At 46.1% G+C, this 16,454-nt stretch overlaps 1 protein-coding gene across 1 annotated transcript; it reads right to left on the reverse strand.

Annotated features, from left to right (window-relative positions):
• Positions 1 to 1,473: 1,473 nt before the first annotated feature.
• On the reverse strand, positions 1,474 to 7,847 carry LOC127782158 (uncharacterized). The gene is made up of 19 exons (XM_052309234.1): positions 7,531 to 7,847; positions 7,225 to 7,290; positions 6,876 to 6,992; positions 6,482 to 6,538; positions 6,296 to 6,366; positions 6,035 to 6,134; positions 5,868 to 5,938; positions 5,687 to 5,787; positions 5,470 to 5,573; positions 5,315 to 5,368; positions 5,171 to 5,226; positions 5,035 to 5,073; positions 4,800 to 4,947; positions 4,531 to 4,718; positions 4,324 to 4,394; positions 4,151 to 4,223; positions 3,891 to 3,952; positions 3,373 to 3,761; positions 1,474 to 2,785 (listed from the first exon to the last, which is right to left on the reverse strand). Exons 2-19 carry the CDS (start codon positions 7,252 to 7,254, stop codon positions 1,700 to 1,702), a joined length of 2,817 nt encoding a protein of 938 aa, XP_052165194.1. The 5' UTR covers positions 7,255 to 7,290; positions 7,531 to 7,847; the 3' UTR covers positions 1,474 to 1,699.
• Positions 7,848 to 16,454: the final 8,607 nt, after the last annotated feature.

Consider the following 16,454-nt stretch of genomic DNA (forward strand, 5'->3'; position numbering starts at 1 on the left):
GGTCCGGGTAGGAAAAATTTCGCTCTTACCCTTTCAGAGAGAGGACAGGCGGCGTGGCAGACAAGCGGCCAGGCGCGGCGCGGCGGCAAGGCGGCCATGCGGCCAGGAGGGGTGGGGTGGCGCGGCGAGGCCGGCGACTGGCGCGGCAGCATGGCCGCCGCCGCAGGGAGCGATGGCCACCGCCACCTCCATCCACGCCGCCCACCGCAACTAAATCGAGATCCCTCCCCGTCCTCCAAGCCGGCGACTCCTTCCCCGTCCGGCGGCGGCATCCACCACCTACAACTCTCTCCGCGCCGCCATCAAGCGCCACTCCCGCAAGCTCGACACCATGAAGGCCGGCTCCTCCTCATCCTCCGGCGCCGGCGCCTTCGGATCATCCCAGCCCGCGGGCTCCTCCTCGTTGCGAACCAAGAAGATGGACGAGGAGCGGCGGCGTCCGGGGAGGGATCCCTCCTCCCGCCGATCCGGGTTTCGGAGTGGGCCGGCGGGGACGAGATGAGGAGGAGCGGCGGCGACGACATCTTCCCCACATGTACATCTTTCCCAGGGCATTCTCTGGCCGCTCCTTGAACACCCACATATACATGTTCTCCATGTTGTGCTGCACTAGGAAAGCATCCAGTGTAGCATTATTACCGTTCCCACGGCGGTGGGGGCCTTCGCCTTGCCGTTCTTGTCAGCCAACATGACCGGCTTGAAGTAGTGGGTGAAGAAGAACCACACGCCCCATATGGTATCGTTCCTCTTCACACACTTGCAGGCAGCGCTGGAATTGGAGCCCTTGGCATGTGATACGACGATCGTGGTGGTCGCCGCCGCCGGGGCAGGGGACACGCCGGTGGCAGCAGGTGAGTCCGAGTCGTAGAGCTGCAGGCCGCTGAGGCCGACATCTAGCATGTCGACGTTGGGGTCGTGGAGGGCGCCGGCGGCCGCATGGTAGCTACCTCCTCTCCTTCTCCGTGCTCGCCATCGTCGACCAGCTCGTCAACTTCCCACTGCTCTTGTTCACTATCCGCCCGGATGCCCTCGAGCACGCCACCATGTACCTCCACCTCGCTGTGTACGCGTCCGTGGCGCTCACCGCCGACGGGTGTTGCGTCTTCCCACCACGGCGCGCGCGCAGGCGCAGCTTGGGGACGTAGTGGCCGCGCTCGCCGCGTCGGTGTTCAGCCAGGAGCTATTCCCCTCCTCCCCCTTCCTCGGCGCCTTGGGGACAAACAAACGAACACGTCGGCCCCAAGAACGAACGGCACCGGCAAGAACGCCTAAGGGCAACTAAGTCATTTGGCTGCGCCGTTACCCACTGTTAGGACCAAAAACGGACGGAATGGTGTGGAGGGCGCGATAAAGTTCGACGATGGCATAGAGGGAGGCTCGAACTTTTCAATGGCACAGAGGCAGGCATCATCTTTCTTAATGGCATACAGGTAAAAACCTCGATTAACTATTCAAATCTGGAACCAAAGCGTATCCCAGAAGTGGTATTGATTAACTATTCAAATCTGGAACCAAACCGTATCCCAGTGATAATCTTGTGAATACATGCTATTCAATCTCATGTACTATGAATCGAACTGTGCAGTTTATACATGTGTTTGAAGTGGTATGATGTAACTAATTAAATCTGGAACCAAAGCGTATTCCAGTTGTAATTCAATTGCAATGATAATCTTACATCAGTTGTTATGACTCATGATCATGATGGGAGCAGCACTTGGCGAAGAGTATCATAGAGCGTCCGAAGGATCCCCTTGTGCTGCTGCTCCTCAGGCAGCCTCAACATGCTCGCTACCTTGTCGAACTTCTCCTGCCCCAGTGCGGCGTCCTCCGGCGAGGCCGCCACCGCCGCCACCCTGTGCTCCTTGTGGAGCACCGGCGGCGACAGCGCCCACTGCATCGCCCAGACGCCGAGCGGGCGCATGTAGTGCAGCGCCCGGTAGCCGCCGTCGGCCGTCCACGACTCCGGCGTCTGGAACGCGTAGCCGAAGCCGTGCTTGTCCCAGCCGGCGTCGTGGATGCCCTTGGCCGTCTTGAACGCCGCCTCCGGCATCCCCTCGTGGATCATCGCGGCGGCGACGGCGTACGTCACCCCGGGCCACACCTCCTTGGACTGCGTCGACGACGCGTCCACGGCGCCGTCCGGCCGCATCCCGTTGACGGCGCCGATGGCGCCGCCCTTCACCCGCATGACGTTGTAGTCGAGCACCGTCGCCAGCGCTCGCCGCGCCTTGTCGCCGTCCACGATCGGCTCCAGCCCGCACGCCCGCGCGTACCACTGACCGGCGAGCTGGTCGGCCTGGATCGACGAGCTGGTGGCGCCGCCGCTGTTGTCGTAGTTGAAGTAGCCGCCGTTCCAGAGCTCGTCGGTGTACACGCGCCTGGCGCGGTGGTACCTCCCCCGGAAGTAGGCCTCGGCGGCGCCGTCGCCGACGATGCCCGCCATGGCCGCGGCGGCCTGGAGCGCCGCCACCCAGAGGCCGCCGGTGTAGGCGCTGACGCCGGACACCGACCACAGGTCGTAGGTCTGGTCGGGGCGGCCCTCGTTCTCGACCATCCCGTCGCCGTCGCGGTCGAACTGGTCCATGTACGCCATGGCCAGGTACACCGCCGGCCACGCCGCCTCCGCGAAGCCGGCGTTCCCCGTCGCCACGACGTCGCGGTACACCTGCAGCACGAACTTTGGGTTGAGGTCCTTCCACCTCACCGGGTCGTGCAGCATGTACGCGTTCACCTCGAACCACGGGTCGTTCAGCCCCATGTCATGTGGCACCGCTCCCAACACCTGCATTTTTACACCCCAAACTGGTCAATGCATGCAACTCAATATAACGTACTCTTCACGCCTAACCGATACTCATATAACTCAATATACAGCATACTCTTTACGTTTAATTGATCGACGTATGAAGCATAATACCAACGTATAACTTTATGTCTTATTAGTCGATACATACAACCTTAAAATTACTGTACTTTTATATACTCCCTTCGTTTCATATTATAAGACTTTCTAACATAAAGTCTTAGAAACGGATGAAGTATATATTTTATTGATCGGTGTACGAAACTCAATACTACTAAATGGTAGAGGAAGTATGAACCTTTTATATTTTTACTAATCAGTGCATGAAACTTAATACTTCTCCCTCCGTCTCATTTTAAGTGTAATTGTGGTTTTTCGTGTTTAACATTTCACCATCTGTATTATTTGAAAAAAAATATGTGATTAGTGTTTATGTTTTGTTATCTAAAAACAATAAAAATATTATTCACATAATTTTTTCTAAGACTCAAACATTGAATACGGAAAACCACAGCTGCACTTAAAATGGGACGGAAGGAGTACTAAATGGTAGAGGATGTATGAACCTTGCGCGCCACGGTGGCGCCGTCAAGGGTGCGGCGGAGGCAGGGGTCGTGGAGGAGGACGCCGCGGACGAAGTCGCGCTGGAGGTTGAGCTCGAGCTCGGGGAAGAGGGAGAGGAGGGCGAAGGAGGCGTAGAAGTGGACGTCGTAGGTGTTCCACATGTTGTACTCCATCCCCTCCAGGTACAGCACCTGCCCCACGTTCTCCTCGCCGTCGCGCAGCAGCGCCGTGCCCATCGCCGCCGCCGCCGTGTTCGACCGCGCCGCCGCCGCCGCCACCGTGCTCAAAATGCCGTCGACCGCGCTGCCGCCGTTGGCGACTGTACTGAACGTGTCGAGGTTGAACGGCTCAGTCGCTGACGAAAGGCTGGTGTTCTTCGGAGGCTGCCCATCTGTGACAATTTTGTTTTCTTGGTCAGTTTCAAGTTTCTGAATCGTTTTGGGTTTCAGATTAGTGATCAAGTTATTTTGGACTTTCAGAATGGATGTTTAAGAATTTGGGTGCAGAAGATTATATTGACCTGTCCAAATGGTGCCTCCAGCGTTGAGGTAGTAGAGCTCGTTGAACAGTGTAATTGGATACCTGACAAAAACAACATTACCATCAACGACCACTAATCCAATTAGTCAATTACTTGCTCCGTCCAAAAAAACTCAACCTAGAAGTTTATCTAGATTCATTGTACTAGATTATGTCTCATCGAAATACTAGGTTGAGTTTTTTTGGACTGAGGGAGTAGTGATTAGTAATTGATATGCAAAATCTGAAAAATTCGATCACCATTCAGGTAGGCTCTTGTCCTGCAGAATAGGCCTCTGCCACTCCTCGATCTGGGACTCCCATTTCATGTGTTCTACATGCAGACAAGAACACCAAACATTCGTCGTCAGAATCTTCAGACAACAAACTCCTGACTCTTGCGTAAATTCAGAAATTAAATTTGTTATCTTCACCAAGAAGAGCATCGTGGGCCAGGCGCTCAGCAGCCGCGTCGCGATCGGTGCCATGGAACTTGGTGTACCTCCTGCTCCAGCAATGATCAGACGATCTCATCATGTCAGTGTTCGAGAATTTCAGAAACAGCAAAGAACCAACAAGAGAATCGCCATTGCTGGCTGCTGATGAGCATGAGCTGTGTCACTGTCACAGTGTCACTTCACCTGTGGTAGGTTCTCCCCGCCGGGAACTTCACCTCGGGGCACGACCACGACAGCGCGAACGACACCGCGCGCGCGCCACCCGCCGCCACCGTCGTCGTCGCCGCCACCGCCGCTCCGATGGACGACCCGGGCCTCGACGCTCCCGTCGCCGCCGCCGCCGCATTGCCGTCGCCGACGAACGAACCATTCTGTTCGCCGCGAACATGCAGTGTTCGTCAGCCTGTCAGAGACTGACAGTGAAGCGTATGCATGGTGTCCGTCCTCCGTACCTTGTTGATCTGATCCCACATGTCCTTCGCCGTGACATCGCCGGAGTTGGATGGTCCCATCGTGAAGCGCGGGCAGCCGGTGACGCGGACGCCGTCGGTCTCCCGCGACGCGATCGCGAACGTCACCGGAGGGCGCCAATCCGCCGTCCTGCATCCATCGATCGACGACGTGTCATCATCTCATTTGCAAAAGAGTTTCCGACACGAGAGCATGATGAGGTGATGAACTACGCACCTGTGATGGAGGAGGACGCCATGGACGCCGTCGCGAGCTCTGCGCAAGAAAGATCAGCACAGTTGCAAGAAGCAACGAGTCCATGAATTAACTGATTAAAATTGGTGAGAGACATGATGGCAAGATCAGTAATTACGTCATTCTGGAGTTCTTATGATTCCCGGTCAGTTCAGATTTCCCTCCAACCGAATTCTGCATGATGCACAGTGCCAGTGGTGAGGTTTTTACTGGAAAATGCTGTCTTTGTTTTATGAAGAACTAGGTGTTGGTTTGCACTTACTGCCCATGTGAAGAGCAGTGTTACATCTGCAGGTGTGCTTCCAGAATTGTGTAACTGCATGCACAGGAACAGAAGTTCAGAGAAAACAAAATGAACAGATCAATTGGAGTTATTTTCATCTGCAGCAGAAACAAAAAGGATTGTAAGAACTGTACCGTAAAAGTGAAAACTGCAACAGGGAAGCTGCTCTCCTTGTAGTTGTGAGGAATGAACGGTGATATCTGACGGCAAGTTATTTTAATTTCAGGGTCAGGTTCACCTGCGTTGTTTGCAATTTTAGAGCTCAGATTAGTAAGGATTTGCACAAATGATGTTTTTCCAGGATTCGTGATCAATGGTCTAGTGATACTACTATAAGAAATCAGTGTGTACCATTGTATACTGTCCATGATCTTGGGAACAAGCCATGGTAAGTGCAATTCTTCTCTTTCAGCTTCCAGTCCCAGGATCCAATGCCAGCTTTATCGATTCCCCTGAAAATTTCACATTTCATGATATTCCTAGCATGCAAAGATGCATTCAAATAGGCTTTGATATAAATTTTGTTGTTTACTTGAGGACATCGGCATTCGGTGCAGACAACACTGTCGAGTATCTCTTTCCGTCAGGGCGCGAAATGAATGCCTATACAATTGAACCATGATCGTGATGATTAGAGGATTTCTAGGATTACCATCAATGTTCATTTTATATTAGAAATACAAAATGAAAAGCACTAACTGAAAATTGATTTGCTAGGATAGGCTTCTCTTCATATATACTGGGGAATATCTGAAACTGCTGAAAATATCCCCTGTAGCTTTTCCCTATGCTCCCTGCACTGATAAAACAGTGTGCTTTGAACAAAGTTGTCATCTATTGTTCAATGAATTCAAATTTAGCTATGACCAAAAGGTAATAGAATATCTTGATATAGTTCCTAATCGTAGATAGTAAGGAAACTTAGCTGAATTTTTAGTAGGAAAGGCTTAATTTGCTTACCCAATCCCACCGAGGGGTACACCGCGGTAGCAGTTGTCCATCCATTTCTTCAGTGGATCATACACTGAAGCCTTTGCAAAAGTGAAAAATTGTCAGTAAGTTTAGCAATTCCTGCTGATATTTCAACAGCCTGCAAAACAATTATTGATGGATTAGCTGGATCTTCAACAGGGTAAGAGTAATCACCAGGCCTTTTGCATTGTCTTTCAGGTTTAGTCCCAGCATTTTAATCATCAACGGCACCTACAATACCAAAAGCACCATGACTTCATTGCAAATGGAATGCTTCACTGCTAATACCTAATTTAGACTACTTTTCTTGAAAGCAACGAGTGTCGTTGCCCTTTTTGCTAAATATGCAAAAGAAACAAATAACAATATTAAACAAAGTTAGTGCTCATGTTATTAATTTAACAACTTTTCTTAGAATAATAACAGTGTTCTTGCTCTTCTCTGAAAAGAAAGGACTACTTTTCCTTGACAAACAGTATTGAATATTGAAATTTGAAGAACAACCAATTCATTTGGGCATCTTACAGAGCAGAAAACCAAGAGGTGCACTGTGTGCTCAAATGCTTACAATTGCCATCATGTCATTCAAGGTCATGCTAAACATTGCAACCTTCTTTCCTTCATCATCAAATGTCCTCTCCCAAGATATTGCTGGTGGCTTTTCACAATCCATGTGCAGGACCGCCTAAAGCAAGAACAGTACTTTCAGAGTGAGACTGGCTAACTTTCTCAACAAAGAACATAATGAAACACTGCTCAGATACAATCCATATAAATAGTGGCACAAATCAAGGAACCAAAGAACCAAGGTGAAGAAAACAGTTCTTCTAAACACAGGAGCACATCATTTGCGTGTTCCATTTTCCAAAAAAAAGAAAAAACTTTTTCCACAACTCTTTGTTAGGTTCAGAAGGTACCTTGGTTTCCTCCAACTCTGAACTTCCCATCTTGATATGAATTCCGGTTGGATTGCGGCTGGGCAGCTAATATGGGCACAAGGACAAGATGTAAATTTAAAGACTTGTCGAGATGTCAAGAACATGACTAAGCAAATATCAAGATTTCTGAATGTAAATCAGCAATAAAAAACACAGCACAACACAAATACTCAGGTTTCTGAATGCAAAAGCATGCATTTCAGGAATCTGCAGAAAACTAACCGAGAACTATCAAGTATCAACTAAGGAGGAGGAGGAGGAGGAGGAGGAGGAAGAGAGTAATACCTGAATCTGAACAGCACTAGACACTTAGACTGCTCTTCTCATTCAGCAGATGCTAAGATTTTTTTTCGCTGGGCCAGCGAAAGCCGGCCGGAGTATATATTAAGAAGGAGAGAGTTTAAGCAAACTGTACAAGAAAACAATCAGAGCCAAAGCTCACATACAGAACAAACTGTAGAGGAAAACAAGCAGATGCTAAGATTAGCTTTTATAAAACATTCGCAGGGAAACAACAAGTGGAAGCAATGGACAGCACGGGAAGCACATGTTAGCATCAGGTTTTCTCTTCTTTAATTTTTAGGTGGGTGGAAAACTATGCAGCTCACACATCAGCGTTAATTGATTAATTATTTCGATGGTCTCCAATCCCCATGGTGATGCTTCTTTTGTTCTCTTCTGTGTGGATATCGAGATGCTGTTATAGTTTAATAGTATAGTCAACTACTAGCTCTAATTTATTTAGAGCAAGTTTAATACTATAGCCAACTATCGGCTCCAAATCAACTATAGTCAATTTTATAGCCAATTCATACAATAGTTATCTATAAACATATACTACACAATTAATACTTGGACCCACCTGTCATACACACATGCATCTTAGAGTTCGTGCTGCAGCTGGCTACAAATTTGTAGCCCGTTGCTCATCTCTCTCATATTTTATCTCCTCGAAATGTGTTTATAGCTGGCTTATAGTCTGCTATTGTACCTACTCCTATAGCCAATATAATAGCTCATTCATACAATAGTTACATACTACACTATTAATATCTGGTCCCACCTATCATACACTCACTGCGTCTTGCGTCTTGGAGTTCGTGCTACAGCTGGCTACAATTTTGTAGCCCGCTACCATTCTCTCTCTTCATTTATCTCTTAAAATATGTTTACTGCTATTGTACCTGCTCTAACAAAAATGTTCTACCTTGTACAGTTTAAATTGTTTTTTTGGAATACGCAAGGAGCACATCATTGTATTAAGAGAAATATCGTTTATGTACAAGCCGAAGGAAAAGAGAAAAGAGAAGGGGACAAGAAACAGGAGAGCCCAACGGTTTGATGTGAACTTCTTTGATCAGGACGTTTGGCTCAATCTGAACTAGAAAACCTATGATTTATATACGATCTGAATAATTTGACACGATTTTTTCGTTGAAACTCCCGCATTCGAAACTAGGGCCAGTCAATTTATTGTCGACGTGATGCAGAACGGGAAGGACCACGAGGATCTCGAATCCCAAATATCCACATATTCATTCAGAAGGTACAATTGAACAAACCACGAGTAAGTTTGCTGACGCTAATAAAAAAAAGTTTCTCTTTCTTTTTGAAAAAAAATGCTAATCAAGAAAGTAATTTTTTTAGAGAAAAGTGTTTTGGTCTAATCAAGAAAGTAATTTTTTTTAGAGAAGAGTGTTTTGGTTTTTTTTTTTACTTGGCCTCTACATCCAACCGATATATGCAGCATTTTTAAATTAGTAACTTAGCCAATCGAATAGGGAACTTAGGCGTCAAATAACCCAATCTAAAATTCGCTTATATAAAGATTTGAGCTCAGGACCTTAGGTGTTACTTAGGTCACTGTAACTATTAGGCTACATCCTTTCACATCAAGAAAGTAAATTAAAAGCGTAAACTATGTGATCTCTTCATATGTCAGACAAAACCAACGAAACTTATGCTTCTATTGCTCTTTCTATCTTGATTAGCAAGTTTGATGTTTTTTTTTTGAAGTTAGGGCTAAACCTGTGGCTACTGCTCTTAAAACCAGCAAATTAAGCTGCTTGTATTTATTACCTATAACGATATGCTTAGAGTCAATGGTAATTTTAGTTTCCGCCATTACAAGCAGATAGACACCCATGGCCCATAGGAATTTGGGAAGTCCACTCAATTTGGTCAAATTGTCGTATAGTCATTGAGAAAACCAAAGCAGCCAGGCAGCTTGCAAGTCCATGGTCATATGTTTATGGAGTAGCAAGTAACCAAGTCACTCATGACATCGACATGCTATCTAGAAGGCAAAGGTCATCTTCTTTCAATCCATTTGCTGAATTGCAGTGCAGGCAATATCCGTGCATGTTTCCTCCTCAAATTCTTATTGGCTATTCAGTACAGTATTCAGATAAACAGCAGTACATCGTGTTCAGAACTCAGAAGTAGCAATTTGTCTTCCTCACTGGGTCCTCTGCTCTGAATTTTGTGAGAAAAGAAACAAAATGTTCTGTAGAAGAAAGATGGAGTGCACAGTTTGAAGTGATTGTAAGCACAACAAGCTGTCAGGTTTGAAGATATTGCCCATAATCTCGCGATCTTTTCACATGTGGTGGGTATCTGTCAATTATAATAGTTGAAAGCTAGTTCGAATTTTATAATATTAAATGTGTTGAAAACTACTCCCTCCGTCCAAAAAAAAAACTCAATTTCTGAGTTTCCGTGTCTAACATTTGATCGTTCGTCTTATTTGAAAAAAATATAAACAAATTTAAAAAGATAAGTCATGCATAAAGTATTATACATGTTTTATCATCTAACAATAATAAAAATACTAATCATAAAAAAATTTCATATAAGACGGATGGTAAAACGTTGGACACGGAAACCGAAGAATTCTGTCTTTTTGGACGGAGGAAGTAATAATTCAGTGAAAAAATTTTGGTACATATAGCTTGAGTATGTGGAGTTCTGCACCATTTCTAGTCCCTTTCAGAAAAATCGTTCTCATTTCGGCCTTATCGAAAGGTAACATGTAAGATCACTTGCCCATCACCGCTTCTTTTTTAACTTTGGATGAAAGCCAGATAAGCAATATGCCCCAAGTGTCTCAATTAGAAAATAATGCTTTAGTAGATGAATTTATGGAAAAAGGAAAGTAAGGATGCAATTTTTCAAATAGAACGTAATAAAGCTCCGGGTCCAGATGGATTTCCTACTGAGTTTTTATTAAGTATTCTGGAATGTTATCAATCCTTATTTGGTAGATTTATTTAAGGATTTTCATAGTGGAACTCTAAATCTTTATTCGCTCAATTTTGGTACTATTATTTTATTGCCTGAGTGCAAGGAGGCTATTAAGATTCAACAATATAGGCTTATTTACTTACTTAATGTCAGTTTTTATTTTTTTTACTAAAGTTGCTACAAATATTATTTCTGAAGTAGCTTAGAAAGTTATTAGTCCTACATAAACAATATTTATACATGGGAGAAACATTATGGAAGGGGTTGCTATCCTCCATGAAACAATTCATGAATTACATAGAAAAAATGAATGATGTAATTTTTAAGATTAATTTTGAGAAAGCCTATGATAAAGTAAAGTGGTCTTTTGTTCAACAAACTTTGAGAATGAAGGGTTTTTCGCAAAAATGGTGTGATTGGATTGCTTCTTTTATTCAGGGGGGACATGTTGGTATTAAAGTAAAGGAAAAAGTACACCGAAGGTCCCTAAACTTGTCATCGGGATTAAAAAACGTCCTCGAACCGCAAAACCAGATATGCGGGGTCCCTTAACTATACAAAACTGGTCACCCGAGGTCCTTCGGTGGTTTTGACTCCGGTTTTGGTCTACGTGTTGGCTGAGTCAGCGTGGGACCCACGTGGGTCCCACATGTCAGGTGTCCACGTCATCTCTCTATCCTCTCTTCTCTTTCCCTCCCTCCCCTCTCTGCTCTCTGTCTCTCTCTCTGTCTATCTCTCTCTCGTAGTCCAGACCGACGGGTAGGGAGCAGATGGCCGGGTGGCGAGCGGGGTTGAGCGGCGGCGCCGGCCGGGCACACCACGCCAACCTCGTTGTTGCCGCCACAAGGCCCGAGGCCCTAGCGCGTCGTCCCCCAACGCCAGGCTCCGCCGCCTCATCTCTCGTGACGACCTCGCCGAGGCCGCGCACCTCGTCGACCGCTCACGCGGGAAGGCACCCGACGCCGCCGCCGCGAAGACCAACACCGGCGAAGTCCGCGAGCCGAAGCACCGGGCGCACATAGCCGTGGACGGCGTTGAAGTGGTGAGCACACTGATCGGCTGGTATTACGACGGGTTGGCGCTGGAGCTCGTGCTGTTCTCCCTCACCGTCGTCGTCCTGCGGTACGCCACGGTGCTCTACGCGAACCACCTAGTCGACAGCCTGAGCGAGTTCCAGGCGGCGGTCAGCGCTGGGATCGGCGGCGGCGGCGGCTTGTCGTCGGGAGGAGGCCTCGACTCCGCCGCCATTGCGTGGCTGCCCTGCTTCGTGCTCCCGCCCCGCCGCGGAGGTAGTGCAGCGGCGGCGGTGACGGCTGAGTGCGCGGTGTGCCTGGGCACCGTCGAGGAACTGGAGACGGTGCGTGCGCTCCCTTGCTGCCCGCACGCCTTCCATGCCCACTGTGTCGATGCCTGGCTGCGCCAACGGCTGACGTGCCCCCTGTGCCGCGCCGATGTGCCGGTGATGGCGAGGTCGACAAGCTCGACGATAGCGAACGGGAAGCAGCAGCAAACCGCGGACGACGCCTTCCTCCTCATCATACACCCTCGCTGCCGGCCTCTCCGCTTCCACCCTCTCCGCGCCCTCAATGCCGGCCTCTCCCGTGCCGTCGCAGCCGGAGGAGTCGCCCCCTACCCGCCACCGCCGCCGCCAATGCCGACGACGAGGCCCGCACCTGGAGCCGCCGCCGACGACAAGGCCGAGCGGCACGGAGTTGTTCGCGCCGCCTCTCCGCAGCGGTGCTCGCCCAGTCGCCTGGAGAAGAGAGAGAGAGAGAGAGGAGAAAGGGAGAGGAGGGGAGATGGTGATGACGTGGCCAGCTGACATGTAGGGCCCATGTAGACTCGGTCGACACGTAGACCAAAACTGGGGCCAAACCACCGAAGGACCTCGGGTGACCGGTTTTGTATAGTTAAGGGACCCCGTATATCTAGTTTTGCAGTTCGAGAATGTTTTTGTATCCCGATGACAAGTTGAGGGACCTTCGGTGTACTTTTTTCTAGAGTAAATGATCAAGTAGGGGCAAATTTTTGAACTTATAAGGGTTTAAGGCAAGGATACCCGTTATCTTCGGTTCTTTTTTATATGGTTGTTGATATGTTAGCTATATTAATTAAGAGAGCAAAAGCCGATAGTCAGATTTCTTGATACTATTATTTTTCTTGAGCATGATTTAGAGAAAGCAAAGAATATAATGTTGTTATTAAGTGCTTTTGAAAAATTATCTGGTCTAAAGATAAATTTTCACAAGAGTGAATTATTTTGCTTTGGTCAGGCAAAAGAATCTTATGAGCAATATTCAAATATTTTTGGATGTAAAATAGGAGAGTTTCCTGTTAGATATCTTGGTATCCCTATGCATGATAGAAATCTTAATAATAATGATTGGTTAACAGTTGAGCAAAGAATTGAGGAAAAACTCAGTAGTCGGAACGGTAAACATATGTCTGTTGGAGGGAGATTAGTTTTAATTAATTTGGTGTTATCAAGTTTAGTTATGTTTATGATATCTTTTTTTGAGATTCCTAAAGGGGATCTTAAAAAGTTGATTATTATAGATCCCATTTCTTTTGACAAGGTGATGAACATAAAAAGAAATAAAGACTCACAAGATGGGACATTATATGTCAGCCAAAAGATCAGTGTGGACTTGTTGCTCATAATTTAGAAATTCAAAACCACTATTTATTGAGCAAATGGTTGTTTAAATTAATAAATGAACAAGGTGTGTGGCAAGACTTAGGGTGTGTTTGAGAAGAAGGGGATTGAGGAGATTAGGAAGATACGCAAAACGAGGTGAGCCATTAGCTCATGATTAATTGAGTATTAACTATTTTAAATTTCAAAAATGGATTAATAAGATTTTTTAAAGCAACTTTCCTATAGAAAATTTTTGCAAAAAAACACACCGTTTAGTAGTTTGGGAAGCGTGCGCGCCGAAAACGATGAGCTTTCTCCCTCACTATCACCCAAACGAACGCAGCCTTATCAAAGAGGAAATATCTTAGGTAGTTCACTATGCTGCCGTCATTATTTTTCCTTGCCATGGAGACAATCTCTTCCGACACTTATCTAGGAGAGGCTGGACGTGCACTTTCTTTAGCCTACCCTTCATAAGCGGTAGTCCCAGATACTTTATAGGAAACTAGGTTAGTTGTGCCGGGAAGACCGCAATAATGTCTTGGAGGTTGGCATAGTCGCATAAAATTGGCACGATCTGATTTTTACTGAAGTTTGTTTTTAGCCCCGTGGTTTCGTCGAAGTGTGTTAAGATTTGCGCCAAGCTTTACATGTCGCTCATTAAAAGGCGGATGAAGATGGTTGCGTCATCCGCATAGAGGGAAGTCCGCAGGCGTGCTGCCTATCACTGACGATGCTGATGGTTGGTCAACGGCTAGGATGAAGAGCATGGGGGGCAAGAGGACCTCCTTGTCTAAGACCGTGGCCATACCTGATGGGAGTGCCAGGGATCCCATTAGAGATCCTCCATCTAGCGGGGAAGTCCTCCCTATCTTGGACTCTGTTTGATGCTCGAAGTGACGCCTCACGTGGAGGAGCTCTACCTCTACGTCAAGGTCTGGAGCCACATGTGTATGGAGAAGAAGGACGTGAAGAGTGACGTCACCTGGAGCAGCGAGGCCCAACTTGATGCCAATTTCAAGCACTACAGCCTTTGCCCCTTTCACCATTTTCAGCTTTCGAGTTAGCGACATGAGGCTCGTCAAGTATGTGCTCCGTGTAGCCTGCAAGGTGGCGCCTAGGTTGTACTAGGTCGTATGCTTGCGTACGTGCTAGTGACGCCACCCTTTTACCCGTGCTCGAGTTTTTCCCGGGCCGACGAGGACAAAGGCCCTGTTCAGGGCTTATTCGGTTCACAGGATTTCCAAATCACAGGAATAGAAAAAACATAGAAATAATATAGGAATGCACGTGCAAAACAAAGGATTGGAATACAGGAATTTTTCCTCCACCGAGCTAAACAAAAGAGGATAGAGTAGATGTTTTCATTCCTATGGAATTAGTACATTTTAGAGGACTTTTAGAGGATTGGAATAGTGTTCCTATGGAAAATTTTCCTTTGAATCCTACAAATCGAATGCATGAATAGTGCTTATTCCAAAGGAATTGAGATTTCCTTTAGGAATCCTTCAAAACGAATAAGGCCTTAGTTCACACATCGGATATTTAGCCGAATGTTGGAAGGTGTTTTTGACACAAATGAAAAAACTAATTTCATAACTTGCCTGGAAACCGCGAGACGAATCTTTTGAGACTAATTAAGCCATCATTAGAACATGTGGATTACTGTAGCACTTATGGTTAATCATGGATTAATTAGACTCAAAAGATTAATTTCACGATTTCTATGCAAACTATGCAATTAGTTTTTGTTTTTATTTATATTTAATGCTCTATGCATGTGTCAAAGATTTGATGTGACGTTTTTAGAAAAAAAATTTGTGAACTAAACAAGACCAAATACCTCGTAAGGTAATATGTCAGGAACCAGCTACCTAACCTCCCTACATACAAATTTTATAGGTAACAATTAATTAATATATACATGCACAAGATTTGCATGTGAAAATGTTGTTTTACATGAATTTTCTTTTTGGTGACGAATATTTACCTGAATTTTCATATATGTGCTTTATATATATATATAGTTGGCCATTCTATTCCACCAGCTGTGGTGCTCTATCTAGGCATATCTAGGTGAAAATGAAGGGATACGGCTGCAATTGACACGGCCTGAGAGTCGCAACCCAACAATAATATCTCCATTTTAAATTATTGTTGTTATAGGTTTATCTTAAACTAAACATTTTAAGTTTGGTCTATTAATTTTTATAAACTCATGTAGGGTCTGTTCGGCTGTAACATGCCGCTTATTAACAGCCAACTGCTGCTTAGTTGTTCTAGGTAAAGAACTAGCATCCAGCTGCTAGACACTGCTGCAACAAGCCGTCTGGGGCGGATCCAATATGGCGCCGCGGGGTCCTCGAACCCTCACTACTGGCGTTAAGAACATGAGAACTCCTACGAAGCACTATAATTTTCTACTATATATAGATGAGAGGGAGGAGAATAGCTTTATCTCGTTTGTTCAGACTTCTCTGCTCTTTCTTTCTGGATCCGTCACTGCAATCCGTCGAACATGCCATAGTCTAACCTAATACATTTTTATGACTTACGTTAGAACTGCTTTCATAATATATACTTCCTTTGTTTTAAAATATAGCAACCTAATCAATTAGATACTACTCATGGCTATAAATATTGACGGAGGCTGCGTTCATTTGTAAAGAATTGAGAGCAGATTTATCTCATTTTTCGCACATATATTTTCTGAACTACTAAATGTAAAATCAAAGGTGTTTTTGATTATTATTCTGTGATGAACAATTGGGCATTGGAGATTATTAGTTTTGTTATTTGGAATTTATTCACGAAGTGGTTTTGGAGATGATTGGATTCACAGGTGATCGCAGGATTTATTATTTCATGTGACCGGTCAGACCGGGCTGTGTATGCCGATCAGACCGGCGGTGATCGAGCGGTCAGACCGGCCAGCCCGCGGTCTGACCGGCCGATGCTGTGTCGGTTTCGGGTTGTTTGTTCGGATATCCGTGATTATTTTATGATTATGACTTCTAGATGGATATTATACGTATGTAATACTGTTGTTTGCTACTAATGAGTCAAGTTGGAGATAGCTTGGTCTCGGAATATGGTTTCTTTGTTTATTTCATGTGTAGGTGACTCGATGTCTTGGGAGAGTATTTGCGGTGATGGACCGGGAGTCGGCTTGGGGATAGACGACGTCCGTGGTGGTCGGAGATCATGAGGCTAGAGTTGATGCACGTGGTTGATGGAGATTCCATATGGCATACGATGGAGGTATTGTGTGCGTATGGGATGCGGAGTCGAATTTGGAAGGAGTCCAAATTTGGTACGATTGATTATG

This window comes from Oryza glaberrima, chromosome 8 (genome assembly GCF_000147395.1).
Source record: "Oryza glaberrima chromosome 8, OglaRS2, whole genome shotgun sequence".
Classification (NCBI taxonomy): Eukaryota; Viridiplantae; Streptophyta; class Magnoliopsida; order Poales; family Poaceae; genus Oryza; species Oryza glaberrima.